Source organism: Pleuronectes platessa, chromosome 1, assembly GCF_947347685.1.
Source record: "Pleuronectes platessa chromosome 1, fPlePla1.1, whole genome shotgun sequence".
In the NCBI taxonomy this organism is placed as follows: domain Eukaryota; kingdom Metazoa; phylum Chordata; class Actinopteri; order Pleuronectiformes; family Pleuronectidae; genus Pleuronectes; species Pleuronectes platessa.
Window position 1 is genome coordinate 26,069,551 of NC_070626.1, and position 20,202 is coordinate 26,089,752.

Sequence of the window (20,202 nt, forward strand, 5' to 3'; positions counted from 1 at the left end):
AAAGTGTTAAAGCGCAACTGTGCGTAATTCTGGTGTTTTTCCTTTATTCCGCCGGGTACGTGCCGTATCACGCTCCCCCCCTCGGTTCACACGCCCTCTGTTGTTTTATTCCCGGATCGAAATCAATGATTGTGCGTAAAGTCGGAGCGCGGGGAAGCGAGGACAGCCCGTCGTTAATGTTTATGTCTTTTCCCTCTTTCGTTTCCAAAGTTAGCAGGATAGTGGAAGGGGATGGTTCTATGCTGTGTGTGTGTGTGTGAAAGAGAGAGAGAGAGAGGGAGGGAGGGAGGGGGCTGTGTGGTCGTGGCCAGAGCTTTGAAGATCAGTCATCAGAGCGCAGGGGCCCGGGGACGGAGGAAGAGCAGGCGGAATCGAACATGCTCTTATGTGGTCGAGCGGAGCTGAAATCTGTGCGCAACTGTGGATAAAAGAGAGCAAAGTGGTGTCCGGACGGAGAATGAAAATATCAGGAATACACACGCTGGGTGTTTTTCTCCTAAATGGATTACCAAAGGAATAATAGGACGTGCGTTTGGATTGCCCGGTTCATGAGTGAAATCGGATCCTCAAGGTAGGTGTCCCTCGATTGTTTGTTTAATTAATATATCGAGTGTTTTCAGGGCGAACTCACTCCTTATTATTATTAACATGGATCCGGGATGGGATTCAGGCTGTATCGCTCCTGGCTGTTATTCTATCCGGGGAGCGACTTTGTTATTACAGTCTATAAAAAGGGGATCAGGTGTTTGATACGTGCTGAAGTGAAATGTAGATTGTTTCTTTAAACGGGTGGATCTGAAACGTGCATCGTTAAAACATAAACCCACAGTAAAATCAGAGCCACGCCATGTTAGTCCTCCAACGCACCTTGCACGCAGGGAAGTGTCCTTTACAGTTTCAGTCCCATCAGCTCATCTCTGTTGTATTTGGTTCCCGAGTGGAGTTGAATGGTTCACGAATTAAAGTGTTTGCATCTCCACAAAATCAACTTGGAAATAAAAACACCGTGCACGAGATGGGACGGAGCACGCGGCTAAATACAGTAATAAACAACAAAAGACGCACAGGATGCGCAGCTTGACTCAAAGGCTCCCCGACTGATCCTCATCTATTTGATGTATTTCCCAATTTCATTATGGTTTCCTTCGGTTGCATAATGAACTGGAGAAGCGCTCGGAACCTTTTTTTTTATATTTATAAATATGGGGAGGCACAGCAGCGCGGAAGCCCAGCCCCGTGGAGGCAGCTCAACGCAGCCCCATCACTGCTGTCACTCCACCGCTGTCCCCCGCGTCTTTGTTGTCTTTTGTATTAGTCCTACATGTGGACTAAAGGGACCTGAAAAGATTTACCACGGATAAAACTTGAATGCCTTTACGCCCCGGTCGACACAATGCGAGCATTAGAGCCCGGGCTGCTGCGTGGACTGCGTGCGTAAAAGAGGAGCGGAGAAGATCTCCAAGGAAAACTAGAAGAAGAAAAAAACACACAAGCGAATGAAAGAAAGGAAAGAGGATAATAGAGGAAGGTGGAGAAACATAATGGTTAAAGGTTTAATAAGGAATGTGTGAATTTTCAATCATTGTAGGATCTGTTCCATTTTAGTTTATAATTTAAAAACTGGCCAAAGTAAGTAAATTATAAAAAAATAAAAACATTCTTTTAAATGCTGGCTAAAAGTACACACTCTTATTAATTGTTTATTCGATTCATTGGTTGAATCATGTCTCAAACCAGCTGCTTTACAGAGAGAAGGACACAAGTTTATTTGTTTATTTCAACCCAAATTCCCACTTGTGTGGATTTTCCATCAAATCCGAAGTGACTGAGTTCTGTCACGGAGGAGAACCGCTGACTTAGTAACTGGACACTACAAACTTAATAAATGTCATGAGCGCCCGACCTCCAGCCCGGTCCAACATCAGGACCAGCTTTGGGTTCATTGACAGCACAGCTGGTGCATCTCTTTCCGCCTCACTGGCCGCAGGGTCAGACCAGAGCGACCAGAACGACCAGCGTTAACCTCCACTTCAGCCGGCTGTAACCCCGGAACAACCACCAATAAACCATCCAGTGATCAGCGGTAACCCCTCTGCAGCCGTGTGGTTTCAATAGAACCGCCGCCTTGAATCATTTTGTTACATTCTCAAACGAGCTGAGTGATAAATGTTTGACCTTGTGCACATTTTGAGTCAAGATGTTTAGTTAGTTAGTTTTGTTGAACCCCCCCCCCCCCTTTTTTTACGAGCCCCAGAGCAGCTCTCCTGAACCCAGGACCACTGACCGGGGGGGGGACCGGGGGTGGGGTTCCATTGTGTTGAATTGCCCAAAGCCCCTTTTGTTTTCCTGCTCACACCTGCAGCTCGGTGCCTTTGTGCTCCACTATAGCAGAACTACCGCTGAGCACAGCCATTCTCCTGTTTCCCTCCTCCTCTTGTCGAGGTAGAGGAGAAAAGCCGGACAGCAGATTTTGGGGTGGCACAGTCCTCCCCTTCTGGCAAATCCCCGAAGCAACAAGTCCGACCAAGTCCCTCAGAGGTGATCCTTCAGGTTGGCGGTTATTACTGAAGTGGGGAAAGGGGTAAGCAATCATTTCTGGGCCTGTGCGGCCGGGGCTGCTCTAATCATCTGGCTGGCTCACTGTCCTGTGTGGCTGGATCTTGATTACTTTCTCAGAGCCACAGTTGAGAGTTCAGACAACCCAGACATATCCAGTTTTGGGCGGACGAGCCGCGCACGCCCGCAAAAAACGCATGTTGACGTGCATACAGTCGCCGAGTGTGAGGAGGGAAGCGCCTGAAACCGAACCCCGGTGCTCTCCGGTTCCCTGCGCTGTGAGGTTTACAGCTCAGCCCGGTGCTAGATGACAAGTCAAGCAGCCTCAAGCAGCAGCAGCCATTGTTCCGCTGGGATTACATCCACCCATCACACTCACACACAACTTACGAAAGGTCACGCACCTCTGTTGTGTGCCTTCCTTTTTTTATTCGCCCCCCCCCCCCAACTCCTGCAGGAAGACAAGCGCTCTGTGTGGAAGTGGAGGAGAGGTTACGGCTGACGTGGGCCAGTGAAGCGCAGCTCAGAGGGAAATGTGTTAATCCGTCATCTTAAACTCGGAACACTAAATCTTCTGCTAGCGTGGAGCTGTGGACCCCCGAAACCAGTAGAGACAGTATTTCAGCCGACCCCCTCCCAGTGTTTAACTCCATGGGCCTGAGCCAACAACATCAGCAGGGAAAGAGCGCGGCTGTAGGACATTGAAAAGCCTGTAATAACAGAGGTAGAGTGAGGCAAGGCTGAATGGCACCGAGTTGCGTGACAAGCCCAGCGTTTCGAGCCTGTTGAGTCCTACACACACACACACACACACACACACACACACACACACACGCACACTGGAGGGCAGGAACCAGAGAGTGCAAAAGGAATAGTCAATAGAAAACACGCCGGGCTCACTAGAGATTGAGAAGTAATTTTAGATCGCTGACCTCTGGATGTCTTCTGTTCCTGTTTCACATTAACGTTTCTGAGGAAAGCCTGCGCCTCTCTGCAGCGCGGCTATTACCATGCAAGGAATCATGGGAGATCAGAGCTGAGCCTCTGCCTGTGGTTGGACTGATTTTCTCCAGGAATTGTTCGGTGGAGGAGACGAGCAGGAATGAAGACACAGAGCAGGACTCTAAACTCCAGCAAGCGAGGAAATGATTTACTCGCGAACACGACCGAGTCCAGGTTCGCAGCCTGTATGATAGCTCTATAGAATTGAAATGCGAGCTGGGTTTATTTACCTTTCATAGCCCCCCCCCCCCCCCCCCCCCTTTTTTTTATTTTGCCTGTTGTTGTGCGTGAGGTATCTATTCCCGTCCCCGGCTTCTCCTCGAAAGTCAGTAATTTATTGCCTGGGTTTTAACACGGCACATTTCGTGGTGTGAGAGCTTCTGAACCAGGTGATAAAAAGAAATAGCTGCTCTTTGCACGGCAGCGCCATCACTTCTGGTTTAGATTAAGCTGCTGACAGTTGGTTTTTCGATAGAGATCTGCGAGGACTGTGTGCATGGATTTTGTCGATTGTTTGTGTCCAGTCATTCATTTGTATCCAGATTAGAGTGTAGTGAGTCTGCGCTCCATCGATGTTTTGCAGTTGCTGAAAGAGAAATCTTTTTTTATTCCGTCAAAACACCAAACCCTGTAATTTAACTATTAAGCGGACTAATTAAGATGAAGTGCCTCCTCGTCCCGGCCTTGAATTAACTCAGCCCGTAATGACACTGCTCTTTCACAGGCCTGAGAATCCCACAGAGAAAAAAGGAGCAGCCATGATTACACACAGTTGATGACTAAAACACGCCAGGATTACTCTGATCCCATCGCACCACCACTTCCATTTTTTGGTGACACATCATCGTAGAGTCACAGTTCAGACCAAAAGTGGGTTGTTAGAGCCCGTCTGGTAAAAAGAGGGCTGCTCACTTTGAATCAGCCTGTCGATATAAACACTCCCTGGTCCACGTCATGTGATGGATTATCCATCTGTATTTAGCTAAAATACCGTTTCTGTCGGCCAAGAACCTGGTTCTCGACTTCACAAGGGAGGTGGTTCTTCAGAAATCTTTATACTCTCACAAGAACAAGAGCTAAAAATGTCCACTCGGGGGGGGGGGGGGGGCACAGTGATGTGGTGAAGTCCCCACACGGCCCTCGCTGGCCCGCTGATGGGCCCCGCTTCCTGTGTGGATCAATCAAAGCACTAATGGCTTGGCAGGCAGGGCTCTCAGACAGCACTGGAGCAGGTGTGCTCTGGGGCTAATTGAAAAACGAGTCGATACATGTGTGTGTGTGTGTGTGTGTGTTTGTGCGCGCACACGTGCCTCAGTCTTTGCATTACACCGTTTGAAAGGGCGTTTATGTGTGTGCAGCCATGTATGTGTGTGTGTGTGTGTGTGTGTCCCACTGTGCTCCCAGCTAATCCATCCCTCAGCCCGTGTGACGTCTCCCAGTAAATTGTTTATATCCGTTCAGGCTTTGCCAGCATGAATAATTTGTTTGTCTCATAAATATTTCAACGTACACCGATCATTAATGTGCACATACACACAGTCTGTCTTTAACGCACTTCTCAACACACTAACATTCACACTAAACCCCCTGCCACGGAAAATTGTTACCGACGTAGCTGCTGCTGCATCATGTCTTCATGTCTGCAATCAGATGCGTTGCAAACTATTATCCACAAAAAGGACAATGTCAAAACAACAGTACCCCCCCCCCCCCCCCCCCCCCCAACACAAAGACCAGTGAATCGCTGCAATAAAGCACAGTCGCCCCAAGGAGAGGCCGGAGCAATAACAGCCAGCAGAGCGCTAATAGAAGTCAGCTCAGGTCGGAGCGGGGGCTGCACCCGTGATGGTGATGAGGCTGCAATGTGCTGATTGGTGTTGAGCCGGGTCCAAGACCAACCCATTGAAGCACAGATGCACGGACGCAGCAGGGCGGCCACGTCCCTCACAGAGTGGACATCCGCTGCATCCAACACTCACAGAGGACACCGTCGGTCAGTTGGCTGACCTTCCCCGAGACAGCAGATGCAGGGAGAGGTCGGGGGGGAGGGGGGGGAGCCGCCCGGTCCACTGATTGGTTAGTCGTCAATAAGCCAGAGAACGCTTTCTTTGCATTTCACTAACTTGACGTGAAAAGACAAGAAAATAGAAATCTGCTGCAGAACTTGTACTTTCCTTGTTCTCGAGTTTGACGATGCTTTTTGTATTTGACTCATAAGACCACAGCCTCCAGTAAGGGGGAGCATGAAATGTTAACCAACAAGAATGCCTTTTTGTGTGTGCTCCCAGGTAACAACTCCACCAGTGTGAAACAGGAAGTGTCGTCTGTGAGCAGCCATGGGCCAGAGAGCTGTGCTTCTGCTCAGCGAGCTGCTGCTGCTGCTGACAGCCTCACGCACTCTCCTCGCAGTCAGCTTCCCCGAGGACAACACACCCCTCGATGTCGTCGACGCACACTGTGAGTGCACGCACACAAATGAACTCAGCAGGCACCGAGATGTGGAGACAGACAACAAGTGGAGCAAATGTGCACCTTTTTGCTCCACAATATTTTTCACTGAATAAAGAAAAGCACCATCCTCCTCCTTGTAGTCATATCCGCAGTTCAGACACTATCATCTCATATCCATAGTATTAGAATCAATCTGCTGTATGGCCAGTTGTACCATTAAGTGGAGATCATTTTCATCTCTGGTGATTTATTGGCCCAACGGAGAGATGTGCTGACACAGGAAGCTGTTATCTGAAGCACAGTGACACACACAGATATAATAATACAGAAAAAATACTGGAGATATTGGTTCTGTACTATGACTCATGACTGATTGGAAGGAGGATTTGTGTAAAAGCTCAAATGTGGCAAGAAGCGAGTGTGGCTTTCCCACGCGGCAGTGTCGGCTTTTACCATGAGTTTCCAATTAATTGTGTGTTTGTGTGTGTGTTTGTGTTTGTGTGTGTGCGATATCTTCACAGTTTCACGGAGGTACCCAGTGTTCAGAGGCCGGCCCTCTGGCAACGAGTCGCAGCATCGCCTTGACTTTCAGCTGATGACCAAGATACAGGACACACTGTTCATCGCTGGCAGGTAAACTCAACACACACACACACACACACACAGAAGCATCAATTATCTCCATCTTCCTATCTCCATCTTCCTTTCTCTATCTCTCTCTCGCTCTTTCACACATCCCCCACACCAATATACTCCGTCATTCCTTGGCAGGTAAACAGTTGCGTAAAGGGAGGGGGGGGGGGGGGTAAAAAGCTCTTAGTGTTATTGGATCTGTGGCTTCTAGGCAGCATTGATCCAGGAGAGAGGTCTATCATCCCGGCCTGACGCTCTGTCACGGGCCTCTTGGCATCTTTACATGTCTTTTGGGTATTTATGGGCCCTGGGATGAATCTGACCGCCAGCTCTGATATTGTAGCAGGAAATCACCGTCAACATCTACAGTATAAAACTCAAAGCTAAAGAGCCACCGCCGCCGCCTCAGTCACCGGCACATGCATCACTGCTGTCAGGTGGATCCTCCTACTGCCGGTTTGAGGCTGGTCGCTGTGTTCACTGAGAGGGAATCAAAATGCTTTCCTGTAGTGGTTGATAGAACCAGCTGACATAAGCGGAGCAGTAAGTGACGTGTCATCGGAAACTGCATAGCAGAGCGGACTTTCAGTTTTTTATGTAACGGCTAAAAAAACACATAATACAGATATTCAGATATAATTTGCAGTTTTTTCTATCCCAGGTTTAGAGAAGGAGAAGTTTAGTGTATTTAATTCTGTAAGAGAAGGCTAAAACCAATGATATAAGGTCTTTAAATGGCAGATATAGTTCAAACAATATTCTCATAACGGTGAATAAATACCTAAAGTAGACAAACGTGACTGAATTCGCCGTCTTTTCCTCTAATAATGTTTAAAGAACAGCTAATCCACAGAGAAAGTGTTTTTCAGAACAGAAAAAGATTATCAGTAAACCCTGATTACAGTTTATAGGAACATATTCCTGGTTGTGCTGTGTTCGCTAAGCCGCGTTGTGTTGTTGTTGTTGTGTGTCCACAGAGATCAGGTGTACCTAGTCAGTCTGAGAGAGTCCTACAGGAATGAGATCATTCCTTACCGGGTAAGGTTCTTCGCCACAAGCTGCTCTCTCAATCCACAAACAGTAAAAGGGCTCCATAGAAAATACTGAGCCATTCATCACTGAATGGACAGGTTGTTAAATGAGAAACTGGAAAAGGAAAGACTGTGCGTGTGTGTATGAATGTGTGTGTGTGTGTGTGTGTGAGTGTGAACGTGTGCAAGCCCATGTGTGTATTTCTGTGTGTGCCGAACAAGTGTCTAATGCTCCATGTTGGTTTCTACAGAAGCTAACGTGGCGATCAGGCCAAGCTGACAGAGACATGTGTGCCGTCAAGGGAAAACACAGAGTACGTATAAAAATAAAACCATTCACCTAATGGCTTTCATTTCGTGTCCCACCGCACGGACAAAGACCTGTGCACAGAGCTGCTGGCTGCTTCTCACAAACGCTGTTGCGGGTTGTGTGTCTGTTTTTTCAGGACGAGTGCCACAACTTCATAAAAGTGTTGGTTCCCAGAAACGACGACCTGGTGTTCATCTGCGGCACCAACGGCTTCAACCCCATGTGCAGATACTACAGGGTCAGTACCCGGTGCCTTGGCGGTTTTGTGTTAATATCCTTAAATAACCCAATCTTTATTTCCTTTTTAACACAACTTGACTCCATTTGATTGATTCATTTGTGTGTTTGCTCATTTCCACGGTGTTTCTTGACAAACCTCCGTTAACGTGTGGGTGGCCGTTGTTTTTCTCCTCAGCTGGATAACCTGGAGTTAGATGGAGAGGAGATCTATGGACTGGCACGGTGCCCGTTCGACTCCAGGCAAACCAACGTGGCTCTTTTCGCGGGTAGGGGTCAAACAAACACTCGCCCACCCACACACACACACACACACACTTTTCTTTCTGAAGAAAAACTGGTGTGTTCCTACTTACGCTCTCATTATCACCTCTGTGTCTTTGCCACAGTTAAACTGGGCCTGCAGCGATAACAACTCAGCCAATTAAGCCTTATAAAAAGAGGAAGAGCAACAAAGCAGTTGAAGAGCAGTGAATCGCACTTTGTGTTGACTCTGCTGCTTGTCGTTTTGCAGAAGGGAAGCTGTACTCTGCCACCGTGGCCGACTTCCAGGCCAGTGACGCTGTCATCTACCGCAGTATGGGTGATGGATCGGCGCTGAGGACCATCAAATACGACTCCAAATGGCTGAAAGGTGAGCAAACGCCACCTCCATCGCTCTCAATCTGCAGGTCTCGCTTTGCTCGGGAGGTACATGTGTCGACCTGCCACCCAGCCTAATACGCACAGCGGCTTTGCGTGGCATGTGTGTGTGTTTTGGTGTGTGTGTGTGTGTGTACTCGGCTGTCGGAGCAGTATTTTGGAGTGATACACAGCGCTCCCGCCTTGCCAAGCTCCACGGGGATACGGCCTGTTCTCTCCCAGGCAATCTAGGTCACCCCTAGTCGTATACAGCCTCGCACAAATCCCTGAAATATTCAACATGCACAGTGGTGGTGGTGACGGTGCAGAAATCCACTTCAACTCTCTCTGCCTCTCTCTCTGTCTCTCCCTCAGAACCTCATTTCCTGCATGCAGCCGAGTACGGGAATTATGTGTACTTCTTCTACCGGGAGATTGCGGTGGAGCACAGCAATCTGGGCAAGGTGAGAGACCGTGCACTCGTCGTTTGTAATCTATTACATGTTCCACACAGACACAGCATGCAAGCCTTTTATCTGAACCCCCCAAAAAAGGGCTAACACCTCCCTCAGTGCATGGATCTCTGTCCCAAATGGCCCCAGTAGTGAAGGGGCCCATTCAGGAGAATTTCCAACAGCCTGCATTTGCCTGGAAGACTCAGCTAATGTAATACTATTACCCAGTGGGAAGATTTGAGTCTGAGACACTGTGGACTGCCTGCTGAGGGCATTAGGATGTTCTATGTTCGAGGCCAGAACTCCAGATTTGAACGTGGCTCATCCCTCAGCTGCTCTGGCAGAGCCGCAGGAAGCCAGCATCCTCCATCAGCCACCGGCTAATAAATATTTCAAACCTACTAATGCTGGGGCGACACCTGGCCTCTGACGGAGGTTTGCGTTGGTAAATTATTAAATCTGTCCCCGGCCAACTGCTGCACACGCTTCATTTAGACTCACGGGCCTCGGTCATACACATGTGTCCAATCGAACACGCGGTCACATGTTGCAGCGTTCGGCTTCTCGAGGCCATTTGTGTGTGTTCATCTTTTTCAAAGCGAGCACTTCCCCCAGTCAGGGGGAAGCGCCGCCGCACACAAAGTTAAATATGAGAGTGTGTGTTTTGCTAAGTCGTCTGTGCCGAGCTGCGACAGGATGGACAGATGCATTATTCAGCATGTTGAAGTGTTTTTAGCGATGTTCACTCAGCTGCTTTCCCTCTTCCGCCCCTGCCCCTGTCTGCTCTCAAACCCCTGCTCCTCCTCTCAGGTTGTGTACTCTCGCGTGGCCCGGATCTGTAAGAATGACGTGGGGGGGTCACAGCGAGTGCTGGAGAAGCACTGGACGTCGTTTGTGAAGGCCAGGCTGAACTGCTCGGTGCCGGGGGAGTCCTTCTTCTACTTCGACGTGCTCCAGTCCGTCACTGACATCGTGGACATCAACGGGGTTCCCTCGGTGGTGGGCGTGTTCACCACGCAGATGAACAGGTGAGCCGCGGCCGCTGGTAGTTGCTGAATGAAAAAAGAACAGAATTTAGACTTTTTGAATTTAAATATCGAACATTTCTTTGTCTCCACAGTATCCCAGGGTCAGCAGTGTGTGCCTTCTCCATGGCCGACATCGAAAAGGTTTTCTGGGGTCGGTTCAAAGAGCAGAAGACTCCTGACTCGGTGTGGACTGCATATCCGGAGGAGAAGCTTCCCAAACCGCGGTAAGGACCAGACATCTCTGATCCTCAGAAAGAAAGATTCAAACCGTCTACAGCTGCACTGAGCCAAGACTCCGAAAGGGGCTTTAATCTGAAAATTCAGATTTAACACCACCTCTCTTTGTGTTGTTGACTTTCTTTGAGGTGGTGCCACTCGCCTCTGCAGCTGTTTACCACCTGTCATGTTTCTCCCCTTTTAACCCCTCGTTGTCCGGGTCAAACCCAATGGAATCAAATCTTTCAGCACGGGGTGATCGGGTTATTAGCTTTGACCCGTCACACACATTCACCATCTGCTGATGATTTAATTATTAATTTGGCATAATTAGACCCGTTGCATATTTAACCTGTTTACAGCCGGCACGTATATTTGTGGCCCTGCCCTGTGTCCCGAACACAAAGTCCACGCAGCACCTCATTACCCCCGTGAATCATTGATGGAGGATAACCACGGATATCTATATTTCATGTTTCCAGCTGAGGTCCTTCTTGTGATCCTAATAAGCACCTGCTCCAACCCCCCCCCCCCCGGCCTCTTGTTACACTTATTCAATGCACGTTATTATGACTCTCTGGTGTGTGATAGCATGGGCTGATCTTTGACCTTTTGCCCTGCTTGTGTGTTTGTGCGACCTTCATCCCAGACCCGGGAGCTGTGCGGGTCATGGTCCAGCTGCGTCCTTCAAGAGCTCCATCGAGTTCCCGGACGACACCCTGCAGTTCATCAAGTCCCACCCCCTCATGGACACAGCTGTGCCCTCCATCGGGGACGAGCCTTGGTTCACCAAGACACGTGTCAGGTAAATAGACCAGATGAGCGTCCTGATGTTAATGCCTCAGTCTGAGGGGAATAAACATGCATCTTTTCTAATCATGAACACAATCACCACAAATTCCCTTTTTCATCTAACATAATTAGCTGAATTTACCCCAATGGCTCAGTGTTTATTAACTGGGAGAAAAAAATCGAAGCTAGAATGACTCTCAGTGGCAAAACAACCCCCTTATGAAACCAGTCTGAGGTTTTATCTGGATCTGCACCAAAATGCACAAACACCCTATTCCACAAGATCCCAAATTGTTCTTTGAGAAATTAACGAAAATGTTGAAAATCGCTCTTGAAACCATTCAAATATAAAAATACATTATCTGCCCCCTGATCCAGATCTGCACCAACAGTTTATGGATTGTTTTATCGGGTCATGCTCCATCTGTCCATGTGTTTTTGCTTAATCCTACTAACTAACAAACAAAGACACTACTTTATAAGTTCATACGTTTTATAACATCAATTGTAGAAAAGTTATAATCTGAGCGGTAAACAGGAGTGAGAATCTGATCAATCTTTTTTTATGTAACCTCTCAGTAATAAAACTCAGTCAGTGTTCAGGTTCAGAACTCAAAAGCACTGAGGTTCAACACATGATAGCTGAGCAATTAACCAACCAGGACAATGATTTACTGGAACAATAATAAGTCCGTCTCACAATGTCCACTGTAGGTGAGCAGAGAGCATGTTGATATCAAACCCAATCGATGAAGTGAAACAAAGTTTGACCTTGAATTAAACGATCTCCCCTGTTCTGAATTGGAATTCGGTGAATAACACTCTTCCCCCCCCCCCCCTGCTGTGTGTGAAGGTACAGGCTGACATCGCTGGCTGTGGACAACGAAGCCGGGCCCCACAAGAACTACACGGTGGTGTTCATCGGGGCGGAGTCGGGGGTCGTCCTCAAGGTTCTGGCCAAGACCACCTCCTTGTCCCTGAATGACAGCCTGCTCCTGGAGGAGATCGACGTCTTCAACCGGGCAAAGTAGGAACACGTGAACTTTCACCCTCTCTCTGTTCTCGTTTCCTCTTCCTTGTCTGTCCTCTGTCTGAGGAGTCAGCTGCTCTCATGTTGAAAGGTCATGCACACGCACAATCCACTTTATTTTTTTGTGCCTGGATGTGAATCTGCACAGTTCCTTTTCTAAGAGGTTAAAAATCGGCCTTGGATTGTGTGAGAGAGAGAAGCTTTTTGTGGCCCCTCCACTGAACAAGAGACCGAATCTGCCCCGAGACTGAAACTGTAGCCGGACTTATCTGATAAACCTCTGATCGTGTTTCTCGTTTCCCTTTCCAGGTGCCTGTCCAACCATGAGGACGACAAGCGTGTCCTCTCGCTGCACGTGGACAAAGACACGCACAGCCTGTACGTGGCCTTTTCCAGCTGCGTCATCCGAATCCCCCTGAGTCGCTGTGAGAGACACACGTCCTGCCACAAGTAAGTGACACTCAGACGTTAGTGGTTGGAATGGGAGTCGGTGTGGCCGGTCATTGGGTTGTGTCATAAAGAGGATGAAAACAAGACCTTGTGGTTAATGTTCAATCGGAAACAAATGATTATACTGCACCTTCCAGAATGATTAAACCTTGTGTTCTCATTGTGTGTGTGTGTGTGTGTGTGTGTGTATCCAGGTCCTGCATTGCATCAAGGGATCCTTATTGTGGCTGGAAATCTCCCGGAGCTTGTGAGAGGATTCTGCCCGGTGTTTTGTAAGTTCACGTCCCAGCTGCAATATGAAGTGCAAATATCACAGATGAGAAAATGAGATAATGCATTTCTCTTTTTGTGTGTGTGTGTGTGTGGGAAGGGGGGGGGGGTTAAGTCTCTCTGCTTACGCGTCTCGCTCTTCTTCTTCTCTCTTCACAGGACCGGATATGAGCAGGACGTTGACCTGGGAAACACTGCTCACCTGGGAGACTGTCACGGTACGAGTCTCATCTCCATGCCGTCTCATCCTCAGACACATGCTTACAAACACAAACACACACAGATATACACACACATTTAACCAAGTGAAACACAGACTCATTTCCACATACACCATGAGCCTGTACACTCACACCAGTAACCACTCCAGTAACTCGCCCCGACATAAGTCTATGTGCAGTATTAACACACACATCTACATGCAGTACATGGCCACCTGTAACTAATGCTGCCTGCTGGGGCGGAAACATGGACATGTACAATCCAGGGTCATGCTCGGCTGGTGCAAATGGCAGACGTGTTTGGATCGCTCCCCGGCCAGAAAATGGGCCTTTACCGGTTTTCCTTTAAAAAAAAACATCCGCCCCTCCGTTTGTACCAGCTGTGCATGACCCGGGCTGAACCTCAGTATTGATCAGAACCAGAGGGCTTCCAGAGACTCCAGAGAGAAGGACACTGAGTGCTTTATATCGTTATTGTTAAACCCAGTAAACTGCACTCTCGGTGTCTCTTTGGGATTTTACGTTATTTTTAATTTTTAGATTTAACGTCTGAATTCCCTTATGCTGATTTCTTGTCCTTTTTAATTCTTTTAGCGTTTTTGGGCTCTACTTCAGCGCCAGATTACAAATCATTTGGCGACCCTACCTCTGGTTAGTTTGATCTTTTACTCAAATGGTTTCTTTCCTTGAGTTCAGCATCTCCAACCCTGTGTCTCTCCACCGCTGCCTCCATTCATCTTTTCTCACCAAACACCTCTTGGAATGCCTAACACCACCTGCTTCATTTTCATCGCCACAAGTGACATCTCCTCGAGGAAACGTCGGCGCTCTCTCTCTCAGCACAGATTCACTTCCTCTTCTTCACTCATCACTTCCTCCTCCCTCTCGCATGCCCAACCACCGCCCCTCCGCATCCTCACTGTCGTGTACCAACACCCCCTCTCGGTATCCCCTTCTTTTCCCCATTCAAAACTGTAACACAATAATGTACTGTCATTGGTCTGTGAATGTCAAAACAGCATTTTGTTAAAACCATGATAACAGTTATTCATTACTTGTTTGGACACTAACCTTAAAAACAATGACACGCTGCTCATGGCCCTACTAACCGGGATGATAACAGTATGCATTACCCACGTCCACACGGGTTGTTAACAATTTGTTTGTCACCACAGACATGGAGTTTTCATCTACGCCAGTCACTGTCCAGCCCAGTGTGCCCATACACCCCCCACTACTCATACCCACTCAGAGCCCCAGCTCTGGGCCTGGTCCAGAGCTCTACGGCTCAGGCTTTGTGCTGCAGGATGACCCAGCAACCTCCCATTCTTTAGACTCTATCCCAGGGGGCCAAGAGGGTAAGGCCCGCAGGGAGGCAGCCAGCACGCTGCATTGAGCCCGATCTGATAGCCGCCTGCAGTTCTCTCTGAGGCGCAAGAATGTGAATCCACACGTGTACATAAGGCAGAGAATCACATGAACAGTGGCAGCTAGTTAGGATTTTTATTTTATCATGAACATTTTTCATTAAGTGTTTATGTTCATACATCATTTATGTTTCCATATTTTTTTATCTTTTATGTTTCTCTCATTTAAGTTTAATTTTTTCTATGTTCAGTCTTACTTCATTTTGGATTATTTATTTCCAGTCACTGTTTTCATGTTGTTTCTTTACAGTCCTTTGTTTGGATTTACATTCTGTGTCTGCCGGTGCATATATTTGTCATCTAACTTTAGATGTAGTAACTGTCTACTGGCACCTCACCGACTGGGCCTGCTCTGCCACATCACTGTTGTGGCTGCACAGTAGATGACTAACTCTTTCCATGTCTGTGGTCACTAACAAACTCTCCGTAGAGCAACAGCTGTCTCAACACCTGGAAGACAGAACTCTCGTCTCTTTACTCCAAGACTTTACCAATCTTCATTCTGGTTGATCGCTTGATTTGGATCTTGATCTCTTTAAGGGTGCACTCGTAACCCTGCAGCACCAGTTAGAACGCATGACAAAATGCCCCTAGGGGACGTTTATTACATTAATTCTTCCCCTCTAAACTAACATAGCATTGCATCTCTTAGCTGGTGAACTGGATGTGGGTACCTAACATCTTCTGCCAATTTTAACCACATTTCTTATGGATAGCAATATGTCCGTATATTTATGGAATTTGGTTGTGGCTACCCTGTAGATACAAAAAGGCAGAAACAGATGCATGGTTGGGGTCGCACTCAAACATTTCTGCTCTTGAATGGGGAAGGATGCTTCACTGAGCACTTTCCTCTCGTCACCAGGGGGTTAACCAATGCTTCAATGTTTTGTAGGTGTGTGGGATAACCAAGCAGCTGAGACCAACCAGATGGTCCACATGAACATCCTCATCACCTGCGTGTTTGCAGCTTTCCTCATGGGCGCTCTCCTAGCTGGTCTGATTGTCTTCTGCTACCGAGACTCATTCCTCCGTAAGCCGAGACACGTCCACAAGGATACAGAGTCGGCCCCCTCCTGCTCCGACTCCACTGGAAGCTTCATCAAGCTCAATGGCCTCTTTGACAGTCCAGTAAAGGTACAGCCATAAAAACAGCTCCAGTGCTTTATGAAAGTCTGAATGGAACAAGAAGTGAATTGGTGTCTAATCTTTTTCTTTTGATTTTATTGCATCGTTTTTAGGAATATCAAACCAGCATTGAGTCCCCCAAGCTGTACAGCAATCTGCTGAGCAATGGCAAAGACCTGCATTCGCCCAACGGTGACACCAAGACCATGATCCTGCGGGAAAGTTGTCAGCCCCCGGAGCTTGCTGCCCTGCCAACGCCGGAGTCCACCCCTGTGCTTCAGCAGAAAGGCCTCCAGCCCATCAACAACCAGTGGGAGAGGGCTCAGGTAAAGGGCAGTGGGCCCTGCAAGGAGTCCAACTCAGCAGCAGCAGCAAAGAGTCCTCAGTTCCTTCTTTCCCCTCCTGCTCCTCCCAACGCCAACGCCAACCCCAACCCCCACCACCCTCACCTTGCCCTAGGACACTCCCACATCCCGAGTGCAGTTGTTTTACCCAATGCCACACATGACCACCCGAACCTTGAAAGTGGAGATGATACCCTCCCACATTCCTCTGAAAAGAAACCGAAGAACCCAGATTCCAGGGGAAGTAGGAAAGAGCAGAAGAAGTCGGTGGATGCCAGAAATACTCTTAATGACCTTTTAAAACACCTCAATGACTCTGTGGCCAACCCCAAGGCCATTCTTCAAGAGGGATCAGGGCCTCGCCCGAGACAGCATCTCACACTGGAGCCCATGGAGGAGCTGACTGAATTACCCCCCAGGGTGCCCAGCCGTGAGGCCTCCCTGTACTCTCCCTCCTCCTCCCTACCGAGGCACAGCCCCACTAAGAGGGTTGATGTCCCCATGCCCTCCACCCCCACCACACCAACAGGTAGCCTGAGCATGGGGGGCACTCTGGAGCGGCAAAGAGGGGGGTACCAGCTCCACCGGAGTGCGTCTCATAGGCAGTCCTTATCCACCTCACCAAATGGGGTAACCATGGGAGTGTCTTTGTCTCGCCAACACAGTATGAACAGAGGTGGTTATATGCCCCCAACCCCACCCTCCAGACTTGACTCTCATAGTGGAATGATGGGGGCTGGACTGCACTCCCCTCACTCGTCCTCTATGTCACGACATAGCAACTACAGTGGGCATGGCTCGCTCCCCCGCACAGGGCTGAAACGGACCCCGTCGCTTAAGCCAGATGTGCCCCCCAAACCCAACGGGTTTTCACCACAGAGTCCACAGATGCGAGTTGTCAATAAGTACAGTTATTAAAATAGCATGAACACTTCTCAGTGAGCTGTTGGCCTTGACCGTAGAGCTTTGAGCCCTAAGGGCTTGGGGGGGAGCTATCAATGGGGTATGGCCGAGTGTGTGTTTGTGTATTGACTTGAGGTGTGTTTCCCCTTTAAATGATATGCACAGTCACTCACACTAAAAAGGGAAAATCACATGTGGCCAAAGATATTCCTTGGGGCTTTTCGGCTCCCTACGCCTCCATCTCCCTCCGTAGCCACAAAGATATGAATAGTGGACAGTGGTGAACCTGCTGCTCCCCATTGTATCTGCGCTTGGGTGTCGACCGGTCCCAGTTAGGTACAAGGTTTAGGACGCCAGCAGGGCCTGCTACAGTGTCCGTGTGCGTGGTACCAGGTCCAAACAGTGGAATACTTGAAGAAGGGGTGTCATTTGTCACTGCCATTGAGCACTGTCTTCCCACTAATGTGAACTGAACAGAGAGGAGAGGTAGACCATGCCTTTGTTAGTAGGATACCTGGGGCAGAGGAGAGGAAAATCAATTATCATGGGGTTCGTTTTGCTCGAGATACACATGACCACAAACGGCTGAATCGGGCAGCAAACAACGAACAAAGAAAGAGTGAAGATGTATGCATTTGTGTGTGTGTTGACTGGAAAGCAGGCTTATATAAAGCCAGCACACACATTAGGCCTTCACCCTTGGTAAACCTAGAGTGTTGCTAGATGCCAGAGGATGCACCTTAAGACCTGTAAAAGACCCAAGTCACTGTCTTTCATTTCAACAGCTTTTCTTTGGTCATATTTGAACCCAAATGAAGCAAGCCTAAACCATATGTGTGTGTGTGTGTGTCCCTCCATGGGGGTTTTGGGTTAAGTTGGGACGTTGACACAAACTCACTGGGACATTTTAGTACATGTGCTGCTATTTTAGACATAGGTGATTTGTCTTTGATGCGTTTGTTTTCCCGACCAAACTGGGGTAGCCCCTGGTATGGGTGTGCACATCTGCTACTGTGTGTGTGTGTGTGTGAGCGTGTGTGTTGTATTGCAGACAGAGGCCAAGTGATACAGTTGTTGGCAACCAAACGCACTGTTAAAGCTGATACGTGAGAAAAATGCTTCTCTCCTGGACTGAAAGCTCCACTGCCCCGTTTAGGAGTTATACTGGTGGTTCAAGAGACGTCTTTATGTAGCTTAAGTGTTAATAAAGAAAAAAATACATTTCACATCTCGCTCTGTAAAAGAATTTCGAACAAACTGATTTGCCTTGCTCATGTCTTGCCGTTTTATTTAAAGGATGAAGCTAAAGCAGCACCAATGGTTTAGCTCTTGTGTATGAATCCAACATTTCAGTGCACTTCTGCTGTATTGAACATTTGCGTCCTCTAGTAGGGGAGCACTATAATTTCCCTCCTGCATAAATCCTATTACGGATGTATATTAAACTGACTCCAGAACAATACATGGATGTAACACCTCTGTCATCTGTCGTGCCGTGTTCCCTGTGCAGCTTCCCTGCAAGGTGGCCAGTGTACAATCAACACAACATTTTACCAATGTGTCCAAATGAGTCATGCTGGGAATGACAAAGATCCTGTAAATACTTAAATACTATAAATAAGGATTATACATATTTTTAGGCAAGTGAACCTGATTCTGTGCATTGTGTGCCTTATTCACAAAACGAACTACTACAGTATAAAATATTGGCAATGTCAATTGGTCCTGTGTATGTTATTGTCATATACTATATACAGATTTTTTTTATACAATTGAAATTCAGCCGGACGTGTGTTGGGAAGTCGCGACTTAATCCGAAGTGATGTGGAGGCAAATTGACAAACAGACCACATGCGGATGGTCGTCATACAAAAGGACAAAAAACAGCATTTGGGTTATAAATCAGTTTTTCTTTCTCTATTACTGCTGGTGTTGAAAAGAAGAGCGATGCTAATCCACCACACAGAGGTGCCATGCAGTGAATGTATTTCCTTGACAGTGGGATGAAGGGTGGTTTCGATCTCGCACTGTGGAGCAGTCGGCTCAACGCTGCACACATCCCGCCCAACAGCCAATGTATTAACACAGTGTTCACACGAAAGCCCGGTTGCGGTGGCAGGAGTTGTTTCTATCGGCCAGTAAGGACGACCGGGGGGGTCGGGTACCTTCTCTGGGTGACATCTGCCATCCTGTCCCAGTGTCAGTCGCCTGTTTAGCCCAAAGCCACTTTTTTGTTTACAAGTGATGATTGTATGTAAAGATTCTTCGCCTGTCATCTGACCAGTGTTTTGGGCTCTTTTCTACACACACACACACACACACACACACACTCGACACACACTGCTCAACTGCCTTGTACATTGCAATATGAACTGGGTCTTTCTGTTGCAATTCTAAATTGACGCCTTTATATTTCAGTCTGAGCTCTGTGTACGTGGAGATGAAACCGGATTTTTTGTCATGTAACTTTTGATTTACATACTGTGCAACATGGTGATGCAAGGCCAGCTGTGTATATATATCTGATCTCCAGAGTATTTGAGCATGTAGATAGGTTGTAAAGTTGTACTGTGAATGTGTAAATAATAACGATGGTCTTTGTTTCATGATATTTTTTGTTGATTTTTTTAACACAGCATGTATAGTTGAAATAAAACATTACTGCACAGAAACAGGTCTTGAGAGTTATTTCATGTTAAGGACGATGGAATGGGTTTTAAATTGGATTCTCTGGATGTAGCGTTGTGTGTTTCTGGTGAGAGAGAGCTGAATCCCATGTTAGTGCTTTGAATCCATCTGAGAGAGCAATGTATCCAGTACTTGTTGGTCAAACGTATGCGTCCTAGCTGGGCTTGGTGAGCGAGGTATCAGACATTAAGAGTCTGCCGAATGATTGAGGGCTTCGGGCTATTTTTAGAGCGGGGTTGTTTTGAAGTTTGAGGCCAGCCCAGAGTCAACCACTCCAGATAGCATGTGGGAAAGTTTCCAAAGTAGCATGTTCCTCTAGACACCAAACATCTGGACTTACCACTGCTCAGGGCACAAGATCTAAGCCACCAATAAGCTGCGGCTGAATGCACACACTTGTATACAGAGC

The 20,202-nt window shown here is 47.8% G+C and overlaps 1 protein-coding gene across 3 annotated transcripts; it reads left to right on the forward strand.

Moving 5' to 3' along the window:
• The first annotated feature begins 308 nt into the window (after positions 1–308).
• sema6dl (sema domain, transmembrane domain (TM), and cytoplasmic domain, (semaphorin) 6D, like) lies at positions 309–19,777 on the forward strand. Of its 3 annotated transcripts, XM_053429116.1 has the most exons (20): positions 309–571; positions 5,847–6,015; positions 6,531–6,642; positions 7,620–7,680; positions 7,925–7,987; positions 8,120–8,221; positions 8,399–8,489; positions 8,735–8,854; positions 9,217–9,305; positions 10,107–10,324; positions 10,417–10,548; positions 11,190–11,345; positions 12,186–12,359; positions 12,672–12,812; positions 13,007–13,084; positions 13,242–13,300; positions 13,898–13,954; positions 14,479–14,661; positions 15,626–15,867; positions 15,972–19,777. In XM_053429116.1, the coding sequence occupies exons 2-20, from the start codon at positions 5,895–5,897 to the stop codon at positions 17,118–17,120; spliced, it is 3,348 nt and encodes a 1,115-aa protein (XP_053285091.1). In that variant the 5' UTR covers positions 309–571; positions 5,847–5,894; the 3' UTR covers positions 17,121–19,777. The 3 variants fall into 3 exon arrangements, with proteins under 3 accessions (XP_053285091.1, XP_053285249.1, XP_053285174.1); XM_053429274.1 differs by lacking the exon at positions 14,479–14,661; XM_053429199.1 differs by lacking the exon at positions 13,898–13,954.
• Positions 19,778–20,202: the final 425 nt, after the last annotated feature.